General features: G+C 38.8%; 1 protein-coding gene across 3 annotated transcripts in view; it reads left to right on the top strand.

Moving 5' to 3' along the window:
- HLH54F (basic helix-loop-helix domain-containing transcription factor HLH54F) overlaps window positions 1-4,652 on the top strand; it is a 33,363-nt gene extending 28,711 nt beyond the window's left edge. For all 3 annotated transcript variants that reach the window (XM_090401974.1, XM_090401976.1, XM_090401975.1), the window contains exon 3: window positions 4,272-4,652. In XM_090401974.1, coding sequence (XP_090258100.1) covers window positions 4,272-4,544 — 273 coding nt within the window. In that variant the 3' untranslated portion in view covers window positions 4,545-4,652. The remainder of the gene's footprint in view (window positions 1-4,271) is intronic.
- The last annotated feature ends 11,694 nt before the right edge of the window (window positions 4,653-16,346 follow it).

Raw genomic sequence — 16,346 nt, forward strand, 5'->3', positions numbered from 1 at the left:
GGAGGGAGGGATTACCTCCAGAATTTTAACTGCCGACATGTTCAAATGATTATTATTTGTTTTACCATCGTTCTCTACACCTAGTCCCCCCCCCAAGGTAATGCCAAGATAATACTGAAGTTGATTGTTAAATAACACTACGAAATTAATCATAACAAGAAAATCCAAAAGTGTTTAATACAAAATTAAGGTAAGGCAAGGCAACACGATGATGATACAAAATTGCTAAGAGAAAGAGACCGAAACTTATAAAATTTTGCTTTATTTTGTTATTTTAAGTTTCGAATTTTTTTGTTTATGTTTTGATGGAATTTTAATTTCTCCAAAATGCTGACGACCAAGCATTTGACTTGTGCCGATTCTAAAAAGCTCCAACTTTAAGACTCTAATTTCATTAAAATTAGCTGGAAAATGTAGCTATTTTATTTATATAATTATCATCTTTATTGGAAGTAATGTGGTGCAAAACGCTTGAATTTTTCAAACTTCATCCGCGATTCTGCAAGGAAGTAATGTACCAATTCTCAGTTAATTAATTTAGACTACATTTTATAAATACCTATTAATTCAAACCACGTGTCATTTTTCATTACCCACCCTCCCCCTCATAACTAGGTGTCAAATCCTTTTTAGCAACTGTCCGAACAGGCAAGATTACACCGAGGTATCCAAGGCTATAAACAACAGCATACGGCAATGCGTGTCTCGTGGCTATCAGTTGCATGTTCTTCCATTTGGCCCGTCTCCGTTCTCACGTTCATCTGAAAATCCCTCATAAAGGTTCCTTGCATGCTGGATGGAATTCGAACTCTGGTCTTTTCAATCAAAGGAGACATGACATTCTTCCGATTGGATGCTGAGGCGCTCACGAAGGCATAATTGAAGCTAACTTTTAACTACATAGTTTAACTGAAAAGTTGGTTGAAATTTCATATTAAATATAATTTTGAAGACATTCTTGGTTAGCAATGCATCTGGTGCAAATAGTAAATGATACAGCTAATAAATAAAACATCTTTCCTTCGTTACAGCATAGGAGAGTAAATCAAAATATCCGCAAGGTGTTATTAAAAAAACATATTTCCTCACAATATCCTATTTCTCTCTCCCCCTCCATTTTGAATACACTCGGTTACCGAAATCTCTAGTTGATGTATGCCTTCATAAAGAAACTTCAGCCAGGCAGAAAGATACATATACATACCTCCTTCTCTTGATCGATTGACTGCAAAAGTGGTCTTCTTTTAAAGCACTTTTGGAAAGCCAAGCAAGTTATGGTCAAATGAAGTAAAGTTTGGACTATATGGAAGAAGATGGAAGAACTCAAACTGTAACCGCCTGAAGGTATGCATATTTTGGTCAAGGAATGGACGTCATCATGCAGAAACAGACACTTTGCAATAGCAGTCCTCATCGGTGTTTACTTCCAATCGACTTTTACTTACTACGTGCCATTTCACAGTAACATGCACTTTAACTATCTGTCATAATCATTGTTTTATAAATGCTCAGATATTTGTTTTTTGTGAATTCTACAAAAGGGTTAGCGTCGCTTTTCTGAAGACTGATTTGAACTTTTTTTTTTTTTTTTTGATGTCATGTATTTTCATTCCATACTCTGCATTTGCTCTCTGGCTTGCAAGTGATAGATTCACGTTTCGTCAGTTTGTCAGGGCATTTCAGGAAGACTAATTCCTCACAATATCGATTTCAAAAGACAATTAAAGATAGCAAAATGGTTTTGTCCTTACTCATTCATGAGTTGCTTGGGAATCCATCTTGTATAAGCTTCATTTCCATGAAGTCAGAAATGGATTATTTTTCCCGCAGAACCAGCCTACATTTGGTTGGCCGTTTCGTCGACAGCCACCTTCTAACCTCCCACGCGAGAAGTTGTAAAATCCATCGCACACCAATGCAGTGTGTGGGCAAAAGAGCTCGGACTGTTTCAGTACATTTATTGCTCATTTTTAATGGATGGGCGTGGATGATCTTTCTTTGTGAAGTCATGTTGTGTATAAGGTCCTCTTTGAAGAATTTCTGTCATTCATTCTATACCTGCAGTCTACAAAATTTTTTGGGGGGAGGAGGAGGGGATCAACAGAATGGTTGTGCTTATGTGGATTATTCACCAAAAACATTCGATTAATGAAGATCACATACCTTACCTAAGTAACATTGCGGTATCATGTTCATGGTTGCATGAGTATTCAACAATCGAGAAATATTGTAGAGTACTTATTTTCTCTCTCATACTTATGTAAGAAACAATTTCCAGTGCTCACAGCAAAACAAATACGCTTCTGTATCTCGCGTATCATGGCTAAGTTTCATATTTAAATAGCTTGAACCGCAAATGCTATCGCTGCTAACACCGAATCCAAAAATCCTAGCTTCCCAAACCATGTAGTTTACAAATTAAAAATTAAGTGTTAGAAAATTCGCTTTTTGTAAATAAAAGGATAACTTTCTTTATGACGGATAAATATATGCAAAACATTTTAAGATGTATGTGCAAATACAAAACAAGCATTATTACTTCTTTTTCTTAGAACTTCTCACTTTGTACGTTCCTTAGTCTGCTCTACGTCAGAAATATTTCTCCATTTGGAATAGTGCTCGAAAAAAAACTTTCCGACAAAGCCCGATGCTTTCTAGAGAAAGCCTGTTCTGCTAATTGATGATCCGTTTCTCTGACAGACTTGCTCCGCTCTCGGTTGGTTGCCTGCACGATTTCTGCCTTATATCTTCTCAATAGGTAATTTTCATTGCTGCTATTCGTCTAGTCAACATTCATACACACTGCAAACCCACCAAATCTGCTTCTCCTTCCTATCTTTATCCCATTTTAGTCCTCTACATGCTGCCGATGTACACTCAGCGAATATTAAAGACATCCTCATGCCAAATGGGATCCACTAGCAACACGCAGCTAAAGACGGGATAATAAGAAGGCAGTAATGTACAGGAAGGTTACTGCCTTCAAGTACGCATGATAATGGACAGTAAGGTTGAGTTTGCCCATAAGAGCATCATGGAAACTATTGTAATGCTAAGGTTGCCACAACGTAAATGTCACGGGTATACCGAAAATGGTGTAATAAACAGAAAATTTCAGGTCATCATTGCGTTGTACATATTTCCGTAAACAGCTTAGCTGATCAATCTGAAATGCAGATTAAGTATCATCAGGTTCTTGTAGTGCAAGAGAAATGTTGTAGTTGGACAAAATGCGTGATACAACCAAGGGCTGCAGTGAGTCTACTACTATAAGAATGTATTTGAAATAATTGCGTCGGAGAATATAGCAACCAACGACCATCCAGGAACAAACGACACCATGCTTGGCCACAACAATATAAGGTCTTAAAGTAGTGGCTTGGGACATGTTTCCTGGCATTCTTATGTCTCTTAATATTAAGAAACCTAATGGATGACTAATTAGTCATTCTTTGGGTTTCTTAGTAGTAAAACAACATCTAAGCGACGAGGGCTATCTGAACTGCGTTGCCGACCAAGCAGCCCATTCATATTGATCATTCATTTATTTTGTATGCGATGGAAATTTTTTACATGCGTGATAACACGCCTTATCACAGAAACTTGTTCAAGATTGGTTCCTAGCATACGTAGTAACTTTTCCTTAATGGATTATGCTCTCTTTCCTCATGCACCCGATTTTAATCCTTTGCAAGTCTTGTGGATGTAGTGTGAATACGTCTTTGACAGAGACCTTTTATCAGCAGATCTGATGGAAATAATTTATTATCTTATAATAAACTGGTATTGTTGATTGTCTCTTTCATGCCATGATTCAGCTATAGCTGCTTCGCTTAGTTTTACCAATTTGAATCGATTTACGATGCTTTGGTATTCCTCGTTCTCTGCACGTTCGTTTGAATGGATGCCATCTTTTTTGTTTATTTAAATGTCAGATTTAGTTACAGGTAGAATGTTTTCAAAAAGTATTTTCATTCAAATGAAATAGACTACGCTGTTATTAACTTTTTTTGTTTGTTTATCTTATTTATGTTACACATTTTACAAAATGCGTGTATGCGGTAAGTAGTAGCGAGATGACTGAAGCAATCAGCTACTATTTATACAATGCCTAGCACGGTTAAACGAAGAGTTAGTCGTGTTAAACATTAATATACGTCTTTTGTTGAGGTTTTACTCTCACAATAATCTCGGTAACTGCAGATCTTTTGTGCTAATGTATTGTTTGCTGAAATATTAACGTTTCTTTATTATTACTTTTTTTTTTTTAGACTTGGCCATTCAGCTTTCATAATCGAGCAATTAATCAGGAAGAAATTTCTTGTGCATCTACCATCCAAATAACCGATGCTACTTATGAAATCAGCAGTGGAAGCCACGAGATGTCCAATGACTGTAGAGATGTGACACCTCCGTATTGTGATTACATTGCCCAAAGAATGCAAAATGAACAACAGTCATCAGCTGGGCTGACACAGCAGTTCCTACACTGGCATAATTCATCTGGTCAGCAATGGAGAGACACTATAAATGGAGTGCGTTAATGGAACTGAAGACATCAAAACGCATGCCGTTTTCTTTGTTCTGATTTATTCTATTTAAGCTATTTACAGCGAGTTTTGAATAAATAAAATGCCCTATCAAACCATAAATGAAGAACGAATTCCATATTACATAAAACGACATCTAATAATGATTAAGAGCAGTAAAAATCTTCCACGGTTTAATCTTTAGACATTACTGTTGAATTTTATTAATTGTTAAATTATTTAGGTCACTGGTAGACCTGCAAATGGCGATCTATCATTTTAGTGGTTAGTCGTCCTGCACCTTCCCGCACTCATCCCTCACTATCTCTACTGCTATTGTTTAATCCAGTGGTTCTTAACCTTTTTATGACTGCCCCCCCCCCCTTTTTTTTTCCAACTATTTGTATGGTCTTGCGCCCCCCTGCTCAATTTTATACTGGATTAACGACTCAATAAGATAATTATTATTTATTATTAGGCAAACCTAAATTGCCATCAACATATCTAAATTGATAATTAATTAAAAATTAATGACTGCTACAAATTTTTACTCAAAAATGATGTAAAGTTACTGTATTTAATAAGCCAATCATTAATGGTTACCCTGAGTATGATGAGATCCTGCTAATTTTTCAGTATTAGGTTCAATGTTCGGCAAACGAAGTCTCAAGTCTCCGCTTTCAGTTATTTGCAATCTATTTCGCTACTTAGCTAACAATTGCAACACGACGCTGAATCCTTTCTCGACCAAGTATGAAAAAGGAAAAGTAATGACTAATGAGCTGTAATTTTATTTCTTGCCAAAACTAAGGATACTTGCATCACATGTTTGGTCAGAATCTTTCATACTCACGCTGTTGAAATTGTACTAAAGCTTCAAAATAATTTTTTTAAGTCAACAATTTCTTCACATAAATTTGGATGAACAGAAGTGGCATCAGAAAGAAATGGATTTATGATACAATCGGGTATTTTAAATTCATGAAAGTCTTTGAATCTGATCATCGAGTCTTCTTTCAGTGTCAGAAGATGGAAACAATAACAATCCAAATCTGTATCTAGTATTAAATCATCATCTGTTATTTGTAGACTTGTGAACTGCAGAAAATCTCGTCTTGTAATACTCTGCTTGTAGAATGTTAATTTGCTGATAAAAGCATTTATAATTCCCTTTGCTTTAATAAGATTCATGTTGCTTCCCTGCAATTTGATGTTAATCTCATTTAATTTGGTGAAAACATCAGAAAGATATGCGATGCCAACCTTCTCCTTTTTTTAGAACATTACACATGTTCTCATCACGTGAATTAAGAAATTCCAAAATAGTATCGTAGAGATCACTAAAGCGTCGCAGACAGTTTCCATTTGAGAGCCATCTGTCTTCAGTGTGAAGCAAAAGACGCTCAAATTCTTCATTTTCAAAGTTTCTGAAAAATACGGGTATTCAATGACCGGCTTTTTATTTTATTCACTGCTTTAATTACATCATTCAAAGTCTTATGTAGTCTACAGCTAAGATGTTTTGCAACTAAGCGCTGTCTATGAAGAATGCAGGGAATTGTAAAGATATTTAGGACTGCTTCTTTTAAGTGTGCTATAAATCCACCGTGACGACCAATCATAGCTGGTTCTCCATCAGTTGCACTCGCAATAATATTTGTGAGAGGAATGTTTTTAGTATTAAAAAAGTCTTTAACAATCGTACAAATTGTAGAACCTTTTGTGTCAATTTTCAGCTGTTCAGCAAATACAAACTTCAATAAGAAGAGTTTTTAAATGATCACAATTTTTTTTTTTTTTTTCAATGTCCTTTGCCATTTCGTCAATGTTTGTTGATACTGAACTATTGCTGGGAGGAATTAACGACGTCTTATAACTCTAACCCAGGCCAATCATCGTATCTAAAACTTCATTTATAGCCGGTTAGATGAGTTTCGTCAATAGTATGTGACTTTCCACTGGCAATTAATTTTGAAAGTTTGTAAGACGCAAGTCCTTTCTCTTGTTGGTTACTTTATATTGCAACCAGCCCTTTAAGTCTAGGATGATTTTTAAATTTAATCTTTAATTCGTGAAAGTACTCCATATCCTTTTTTGCTTTATTTGGATGCTTTGTTCTTAAATACTCAATCATTCTTGAAGGCTTCATTCCTTCGTTTGAGAAAGTTTTTTCACATATTAAACACAGTGGTAACTGCTCATTATTTATAGACGGAATAATTCCATATTTTAAACATTCACTTGAATATTGACTACATTTTCCTTTCCACTCATTTTATTTGGCTGCAGTGCTACACAATATCAACGAAGTGCGCCACACGCTACTACGGGCTAGATGTAAACTGCAAACCACGGTTGTCAGGTAGACGTTAGGAAAAATAGCAGATAAAGCTCATGAAAGTAGTGGATTCTACTAAAAATAGCCCAAATTAATAATTTTCAATGTAGAAAATTCAGACCAAAAAGTAGCCAAATTACTTAACATTCAATGTAAAAATTCTGAAAAAAAATAAGTAGCGAATAAATTTGAGCAATTCCAGACACAATACCCTGGACAGTGTTGCCGAACATACAATATAAATAGGGATGCTAGATTAAATACGGAATTTTTTGCTATTATTATATAAGTAGTATTATAACTTATGGTCCTCCTCAGCGACCCTAACCACTTACTGCTCCTTCAGCGTTCACAGCACCCGCCGGGGGGGGAGTGCTACTGCCCAGGTTAAGGCCCACTGGTTTAATCTGAAATCCACTATGAACAAGAAAGAAAGAAAGAAAAAAGCCAATATGTAGAAGAAATCAGGTTAATATTTTAGGGTTATTATATAGATTGAATAATATGAATAATATGGGATATTTCAATAATTTATAAAATTCAGAAAAATTGCTATATTAGAGCGCGGGTTGCACGAAAGTGAATCGCAAGGAAGGTTTTTTTTTTTTTTTTTTTCTTTCCCTGAGGAAATTTTTTGTTCAAATTTTCACCGATAGAGGGCGAAAGCAGTGAAGGCAGTCAGAATGTCATTGAAAACTTATTTATTCATATGAAGGAAACCCGTTACACATCACTATAGTAATCGTTCAACGTGACAATTGACATTTATGTCTTTACGGGTGAAGCAAGATCTCATATTCCCCGCTGTAACCGCAACAGATCTCATATCTCTTGCGGTTACAGTGATTTTGCTCGCCCTGATTGGGCATGGAGATTATGCATCGCTATAGGAGGTTAATATAGCTTTTGGTCTTCTATGTTTGAATATGTTCGTTGCCTCGTATGCTGCAGCTTGCTGAACCAAATCGTTGGGGTGTATGGACGTGTTTAGGAAGAACTTAGATGCTAAGGATTGTAGGAAAGAGAAAATATAGGGAATATTTGTATCTCTATGAAGCTGATTGTTTCTAACTTACCATGGGGCGTTCAGAATCATTCTCAAGCACTTGTTCTGCACTCGTTGTATTTTGATAATGTTAGTATTAGAGGTGTGGCTCCAGGCCGGAGAGGCATAGGTGATTATAGGACGAATCGTCATCTGGTATAGCTGCAATTTGATTCTGCTGCTGAGCTTGCTATTTCTATTAATTAGCGGATAGATCTGTGCGATCGCTTTAGATGCCTTTGCACACGAAAACTTGATGTGTTGGTTGAAAGATAGCTTTCTGTCGAGAATTACATCCAGGTATTTTGTTTTTGTCTGCCAGGGAATTTTAGTATTGAATAGTAACACATCTGCGGGAGATATTGAGCTTTTCGAGAAAAGAATGGCTGAGCTTTCTTGGGGATTGACTTCCAATCTCCATTTGGAGAACCAACCCTCCAACTTTAGAAGGTTTTCTTGAAGCTTTCTGGTAATGAAATGTGGGCAGAGAGATCTGGTTAGTATTGCTGTATCGTCCGCATACAGGGCCAAAATGGAAGACATCGGATTGTGCGGTATGTCCGACATATATACAGAAAATAACAATGGAGTCAGTAGGGATCCCTGTGGCACTCCAGTAAAGATATGGCGCTGGGATGAGGTAGAACCGTTGATTTTGACTTGTATCGATCTGTTCTGAAGATATGAATGGATTAGATGAACCATTTTTAGTGAAGTACCGGCTGAGATACGTTTGTGTAGGAGTCCAAAATGCCAGATTTTGTCAAATGCTTTGGACAGGTCTAGGAAAACAGCTCCTGTGCACTGGCACCAGTTATAGCTGGTGGTGATGTATTCTGCAATTCTGTGGATTTGCTGGGTAGTATTATGGTGTTGCCGAACCAAACTGTTCTTTAGGGAGGATGTTTCAGTCATTTACTGAGGTTTGGAGTCGTGAGAGGATGACCTTCTCCGCAACCTTACCCACATTGGAGATGAGACTGATTGGACGATAATTTTGCGGTAGGTGTGGGTCATTGCATGGCTTATGTATAGGGATTACATCAGCCAGTTTCCAGGTGGAAGGAAAATAGTGAAGTCTTAAGATTGCATTAATTATAATGGTCAGGTGCACTACAGCTTTTCGAGGCAACAGCTTTGATCACCCTATTCGAAATGCCGTCTGGTCCAGGAGCTTTATTGTTCTTTAGTTTTTTAATAATATCATATAATTCAACAGGTGATGTGGGTGCAATATGGTCAGCACTGGTATCTGGGAGTTTTAATACATGTCTGACCTGTCTGCGGATTTTGTGTAAGTGATTGAAATCTAAGTTATCATGTGAAGGTTTGCACTGCACCTCTAGATTCTTTACTATGGCTTCTGCCTTATCTACATCTGTGTGAACTAGGCCCTGGTTAGAGATTCTGGGGCTGAAGGGATCTGTGTTTTTACTTTTTATGTTTATCAGTAACCCCCAGATATAGTGATCAATAGGTTAGATACAGGCTAACTTTTCATCCCAAACTTGGTTTCTATGAGTTTTAAGTGCATCTTTCACTGCACTGTTCAATCTATTAAGAACTGTTTTGTCCTGAGGATCGCGAGTGTTACGAAATCTCTTCCTAGCTCTGTTCTTCTCTCTGATCAGGTCCATAATATCCTCGGGCAAACGACCAGGCTTGGGAACAGGTTTGTGGAAAGTTACAACCGTTATAGCGGACTTAATCTGTTGGGTGAGGCTAGTCACTGCATATTCCACATCTTCTTCTGTGCATATGTGAGGGACAGGTCCAATGTGATCCCTAAGTGCTTTAGACAAGTTGTCCCACGATATGCATGAGTGAGAGGGAGGAGAGGTATTCTTGTTCTCCCACGTTTGTTAGTACGTGCCCAGTTGTAATAGAATTAGGTTGTGATCCGATGACAGCTCATTTAGTGATTTAAGGCTGTACTGAAGTTTAATGCCTTGCAGGATAGTTATATCCAGGATGTCAGCAGTGCCAAACGTATTGAGATGAGTTGATTCAGTAGGTCCAGCCGCAATAGCATAGTTTGATCCTATGTAGTTGGAAAGGATGCAGCCATTCTTGTTGGTGGTTCTACTATTCCAGGCAGGGTGCTTGGAGTTTAAATCCCCAGCAATAATGATGGGTACTCTAACGCCTAAAAATGGCATTCAGATCAGTGTGCAGTAGAGTTTTTAAGGGTGGATTGTAAGCTGAATAGATTTTCAATCTGCGGACAGAGCCGTTGAAAACTTCCACGCCTGTAATTTCAAGGTTAGTGGTTGGTGGTTGTTCACAGAATGGTGCTTAATATAATTTTTAATGAAGATGGCAGTGCCACCGCCTCTATAGTTGGATCTGTCATTTCTGTACATGAAATAATCCCGAATTTTGGGACTGTCAGAGGCTCTAAGGTGTGTTTCACTTATTAGAGTAATATTAGGTTGGTATCTGTAAGTGAAATCTAGTGGCTCCAGAATTTTGTTTTTTAAGCCGTTCGCATTCCATGCAATGATCTGAAGAGAGGCAGGATTGAGTTTGTTTTTATTCATTTATGATTGCTGTGAGGGTGGCCTGTGTTTCCCATAGGAATATTTTAGTGGTGGTTGCTGAAGGGTCTGAAGGGTTAGACAGGCTGAAATCTTGTAGCATGTTAGCTAGAGAGGCTGCAATAACTGCTGTCAGATTAGTAGGTGCTATTGGCTGATTTTGTTCTAATATCGGTTTGTTAGTACGGGCCACGTCAGCATAACTTCTTGTTTGCCTTTGGTTTTCACTGTTTTTATAGGTCACCGACTGTTGCTGCCGAGTCTCAGGTTGAGGTGCAGGGGCCTCAGGTGATCTTTTACTAGAGGAAGAGGGAGGTTTAGCTGCCTCCATTCCTCTGTTTTTTTGGGTGCTGAGTACATCCCTTGTAGTTTGCTGGATGAGGACCATCACAGTTGGCACATTTAGCCGAGATGGTTTTTGGCTTGTGCAGGTGTTAGTGGGGTGGTTCTTTGCGCATTTCAGGCATTTGTACTCTGCCTTGTAGAGTCTTTGAGCATGGCCAAACTTCTGGCATCTATGGCATTGACCAGTAGATGCCCTTTTATGGAGTGGTTCTGGGGTGATCCGGAGTCCACAAACAGATGTTAAATCATAGATGTTCTTATAGGCTTCGTGGATCTCCACCAACACCAGAGGCATAGGGGATTTGTCCGCTCTAGTCATTCTGCAGATCTTAATAGGTGGCAGGTCCTGGTGGAAGTCAGCCTGAATTTCATCTGTAGTTATATCCTCCGTGACACCCCGCAGTACTACCTTCAGATTTTTCTCCGAACTAAGAGAAAAGGTGTGGTATTGAATGTTGCTAGAGTCTAACACTTTGGTCAGTTTCCTGTAATCAGTCACAGTATCCGGCTGAATTTTCATACCATCATCAGTGTTCTTGGCTGAGAGATACTGTATCTGTGAGTTTATCATGGTGGACCTTAATTGTGTCCATGTTTTCTTTTCCCGGAGGATTATTGGTGGAAACCTCTCTTTCGTGGCAGTCGAGGGATTGGAACTGGAAGTATCCTCTTCCCTAACAAAATCTATGGGAGGTTCTGTGTCAGTGGTTTTGCACTTTTTGTGCACCCATACCTCTTCAAAGTCTGGGGAAGACTGTACCTGAGTAATGAGCTCCTCATTTGTATCATCCAAGTTATCTTCTGTGACTGCAGAGGGTGGGAATGAGTCAAAAAATTTAACTTTTCCCGGCCAACTATCACTCAGAAGTTTTCCTAATCTGAGGAATCCATTATAGACCTCCTCGAAAATGGTCTCGTTCAGATGTTTTGCCATAGCAAATCCCTTAGACACAATCTTGTGTTCCAGCAGTACGATATTTGGTTGGTATGCCCTGATTAGGCTTAGAATGTTGGTTTCCAATGGAACTAAAAATTGAAATTAAAGTATTTACTCACCTGCAACTTACAAAAACTTTTCCTAATCAAAAAGCTTGATCAATACATGTGAACTTAGTACTCGACACGAAAGCATAAATCGCTAAAAAAAATATGAATCAAATTCGCAATTCACCATCAAAAATACACGAAATGCTAACGAGCGAGCGGCCATCTTGTTCTTCTCCTCGTTCAACGTGTTCGCCAGCACAAGCAATTACATGTTGCAAATGGATGAGAACGCCATTTACAGAAACATGGAGTATACTGGGTGGATGCAAACAACTACGCGGCGAATGGCATCTTTTAAATCCGCTAAGGAAGGTGGGCTGCTCAGGTGCACTCGGGACTTTAAATAGCCCCACAACTCGAAATCTACTGGTGTGAAGTGTGGAACCGAGGGGCAATGCGGTGTTGCTGAAGTCAGTCTTTATCAAATTCGCTGATGAGAAACTAACTGCTTCACGGGAGATGCGATATGAGCTGGCGCTCCATCCTGCATAAACATGACTGTATGAAGAACATTTTTTTTCCCGCAAAGGAACTATATTAACCTACCTTTCGCGTAGCAAATGCAAGTAGCGCTGTGCATTTACTGAGCACATCTTCCAACCCCTTGTTGCACATGGATCTTCAAAGAAAATGGGACCCACAATGACGGAAGCGGTGACACCAAACATTGAGTGGTGGTGAATTCAGCTGCTCCTGTGTGTAAGCATATGGAATGTCCTGCATCCAAATTCGACACTTATGTGTATTAACTGTCCCATGCACATGCGAAAAATGCGCTTCATCTGTCCAGAAGGTGTTATACAGCCGATGTGGAACTTCTGCGACTTGTGTCGAATCCCAAGTTGTGAATTCTTCCCGCTTAGTGATTTATTTATTTATTTAGCGTATTATGATATAATGGCCACGAGGCCCTTTTCATAGAGAAGCACAGCACCATCTCAATCCCTCCTATTTTTATTCTGGATTGGAACTGGCATATGGCTGACGAATTAGGCCTATGGCTGGGTCTTAAGTATTACTGACTGTAATCAGTGTGTGTTCTCTGAGCCGGTTCGCTGTTCTGGGGGACGAAAAACCCGAGTTTCCGGATGAAAAATCCCCCTCTCCCTCAAGACCGACTAACTCCTTCCGTCGAAAGAGATCAGATAAAGATTCCTTACGTCACGGACGGGAATCGAACACAGGTCTTTCCGAACAAAGTGCTTCGTCTACACCGACTGAGCTATGGAAGTTCCCTCTTAGTGGTATCACTTGGTAACAGTTGGTGAAGAGAGTGCAGCTTGTATGGATATAAGTTTAACACCATGAAGTATGCGGAATACGGACGTTTTCGCTATGCCATGATTCTTGCAGCTTCCCGTGCACTGCTTACACGGCTCGTTGATTGTTCCACTAGGACGTTCATTTGTGATACCCCAGCACTGGTAAGGGCTTCGGATAACACTGGTCTGCAGTGCAAGGGCGATCCAGTTTCCTGAAAACGTTGTATTAGAGACTGTAGTCCGACAGGACTTTGAGCTTTCTTTATCATTTCTGCGTTTGAAACTTTCGTAAAGCTTCTGCTGCCAATTCCCCACATACGTTAAACATCTTCACTAACAATGTCTAATCCACGAATGTCAGCATCGCAGCAACAAAACCTTTCTTTTCATAAAAATAATTCTGTTCGCACTGACTAGGTGGTAAAAATACCCACTAGTCCATTCCAGCGTTTTTTTCCCCGATACTCGGATTTTTCTTCCTGGAAACTCGAGAAAATCGACCCACTCAGTCTCCAAAAGCTAGACAGGAAACAGACGTCTTCGTTTTTAGTCCTGCCTAACTTTTAGAGACTGAGTGGGCAGTTTATTTTCTACTGGTAGCCAATCAGAAATAGTTGGCCCGAAACTATCACTAATTTAAGGGTAATCCAGTGAAGAGATGGCTAACGAACTCCGCCATCTCGTGGTCCTTAACTCTAACACAATATTTTTAGAGTCTAAAATAGTGTGGGTTCTACGGTCGATTTTCTTGAGTTTACGGGTGAAAACCCGAGTTTCAGGGAGAAAAAACCTTGCCTGTGCTAGAGATCGAATAACTGGGGAACCAATCGAAGAAAGGCGAAAATGTTCATATATATATATATATATATATATATTTTTTTTAATCATTATCATTTTTGATAATGACTGAATCAGATCAGTAAAATCATTCAATTATTATATTTGCCTCTTCTTTATCATTGAAAGATTCTTCAATTACCATTGGGATATAAACTTATAATGATTGAATGATTGTTCATTGTCAACTTAATTTTTATTATTGATTTTACCCAGAACAGCCTATGTAGCTTAGTGGAAGTGGCATTTGCACACACAACGCTAGGACATCCGAACAAAAATCTAAGTTCAATTCTAATCGCCGGCTAGAAGCCTTTTTTTCGACTGCTTCCGGAGTTAGTGGAAATATGGCACGAGCAAGTGGGATTTTTCTCCAGGAAACTCGCAAGTCTAGGCTAAGCTATCTCTGATTGGCTAATAGTGGAGGAAGCATGCCTTTCTGTCTCCAAAAGTTATATCAGACTAAAACGACCAGGGGAATAAAAGGAGTTAGTGGATGTTTTCGGATTTAAAAAAAAATGCCTGTGAATTTCAAAGTGCTGCAATAATATGCATGTCATTGTTTTTCCTCTAACGCCTTTTATTTCCAGATGGGAGTAGGTGGAACTCTTTTATCCCTAATCGTCTTTTTTGAAGACGGGCTGGAATTCAACATCAACCTTCACTGACAGTGACTACAATGAATGAAGTGAAAAAGTATGACTAACAACTGCCGCCATCTCGTGGTCGTTAATGCCAACACTTGTATTAGTCAGTAATAGTATGAGCGCTATGATCAATTTTTTCTTTATTGTTTATTTACAACAAACACAAACAGGAAGCATGACCGTCATACGGCTTCCCTTGATGAATTTGACTACCCAGAGGTCTCTGGTAATAATAAGAATTATTAGGAGAATAATATTGCGGTTATGATGCATGGCATTTTTTTCTTATAGCAGCATGGTTTATAACGAAATGTAATCATTCAACTATTTTAGCCCCTTCGTAGCACAATTGCAAGAACGACGGTACGTTGTGCCCTTCAATTGGAAAAGACCGAAGTTAGAATCCCGTCATAACGGGAGGAATCTTTTAATGGACTTTTCGAATCGAAGGTGAGTTAGCCGATCTTATACGGAGGTAGCAGGGTGTTTTCTCCCGGAAACTCTGTTTTTTCATCCAGCATACAGAAAAATCGGCCTTTCAGAACACACGAAATTTACAGACAAAAAATGTTAGCTGTGGTGGTGAGTGGCAGTAGATGATTGGTGGTAGAGGTTCGATGTAGTGGTGGAGACGAAGAGTTGTACAATAGGTGTCCTCCCGCGATGACTCTTCGGACTCCTTGGAGGTGTCACGAATAATAATAATAGTAATAATAGTTTTCAATGAAGAGCATCTACTGTCATAAAGCATGTAGTGAAGCAATCTTAGAAGAACTGTAGCACGATCACCCAAGATTTACAAATCTATATATAGGCCTAAAGCGTTGCATTGGATGGGCAACATCCAATCATTTCGCTGAAACAAACAGCGGACGATCAGATAAGTATTTCCAAGAAGATTGCTAAAGCAGTAAGTCATGATACTATTAAAAATGGTAGTGAAAGAAGTAAAACTGCAAACATGTTATGGGACTTTAAAATTCAGAAAGAGATCGCAGCACTTGTTTGCCAGCCTCTCCATCGGTGGCTGCTATAATTAGTGATAGACATTGGCCAGCTATCTCTGATTGGCTACTGGTGGAGATTGAACTGCCCACTCAGTCTTCAAAAGCTAGACAGGGTATAAAGGCCTTGCCTACTCCCTATAAGGGAATAAAAGTTGTTAGCTGATTTATTTATAAAATTCAGACAGACAACTAGAACATAACATGCCAAACACCATTATAGTCGCATAGCAACGTATACGGTTTATTTTTATGGTTGCTGAAATACCAGGAGACAGGGCCGTACTAATGCACAGGAGTAGGAGGCTCTAACTGAGGGACTTGGAAAAATTAGGGCCAACGTAAGGGCCCCAAACAATGAGGAAGGCACCCGATTAATCTAGCGCCTCGGGCTACGACCTCCTCGTGAAAAGTTTAAGTATGGCCTTACCAGGAGACTCGAGTAGAAGTAAAAGATAGTCGTATTGGAAAAAATGAGCAAGTATAGAGATTATCTAATTTGATAAGCGAAATATGTTGGTACTTTTCTGTACATAAATAAAAATAAATATATATTAAAAAAGTTCAGCTGAAAAGGAGAATGGAACTGGTGTCACAGTGTATTTGTATCGCGCTGGTCTTGATAATTGTTTTGGTGCTGGCTTTATTCCACATAATGAAACAAACCAAAAGAAAATTACGTTCAATTCACAGGTTGGGTAATTCATATGGTTACTATTCATAGATGAAACTTTCTTAGCAGAAGGTTGAAATCA

Source organism: Typopeltis vanoorti, chromosome 12, assembly GCF_054136105.1.
Source record: "Typopeltis vanoorti isolate ZY-2024b chromosome 12, IOZ_Tvanoo_1.0, whole genome shotgun sequence".
Lineage (NCBI taxonomy): Eukaryota > Metazoa > Arthropoda > Arachnida > Uropygi > Thelyphonidae > Typopeltis > Typopeltis vanoorti.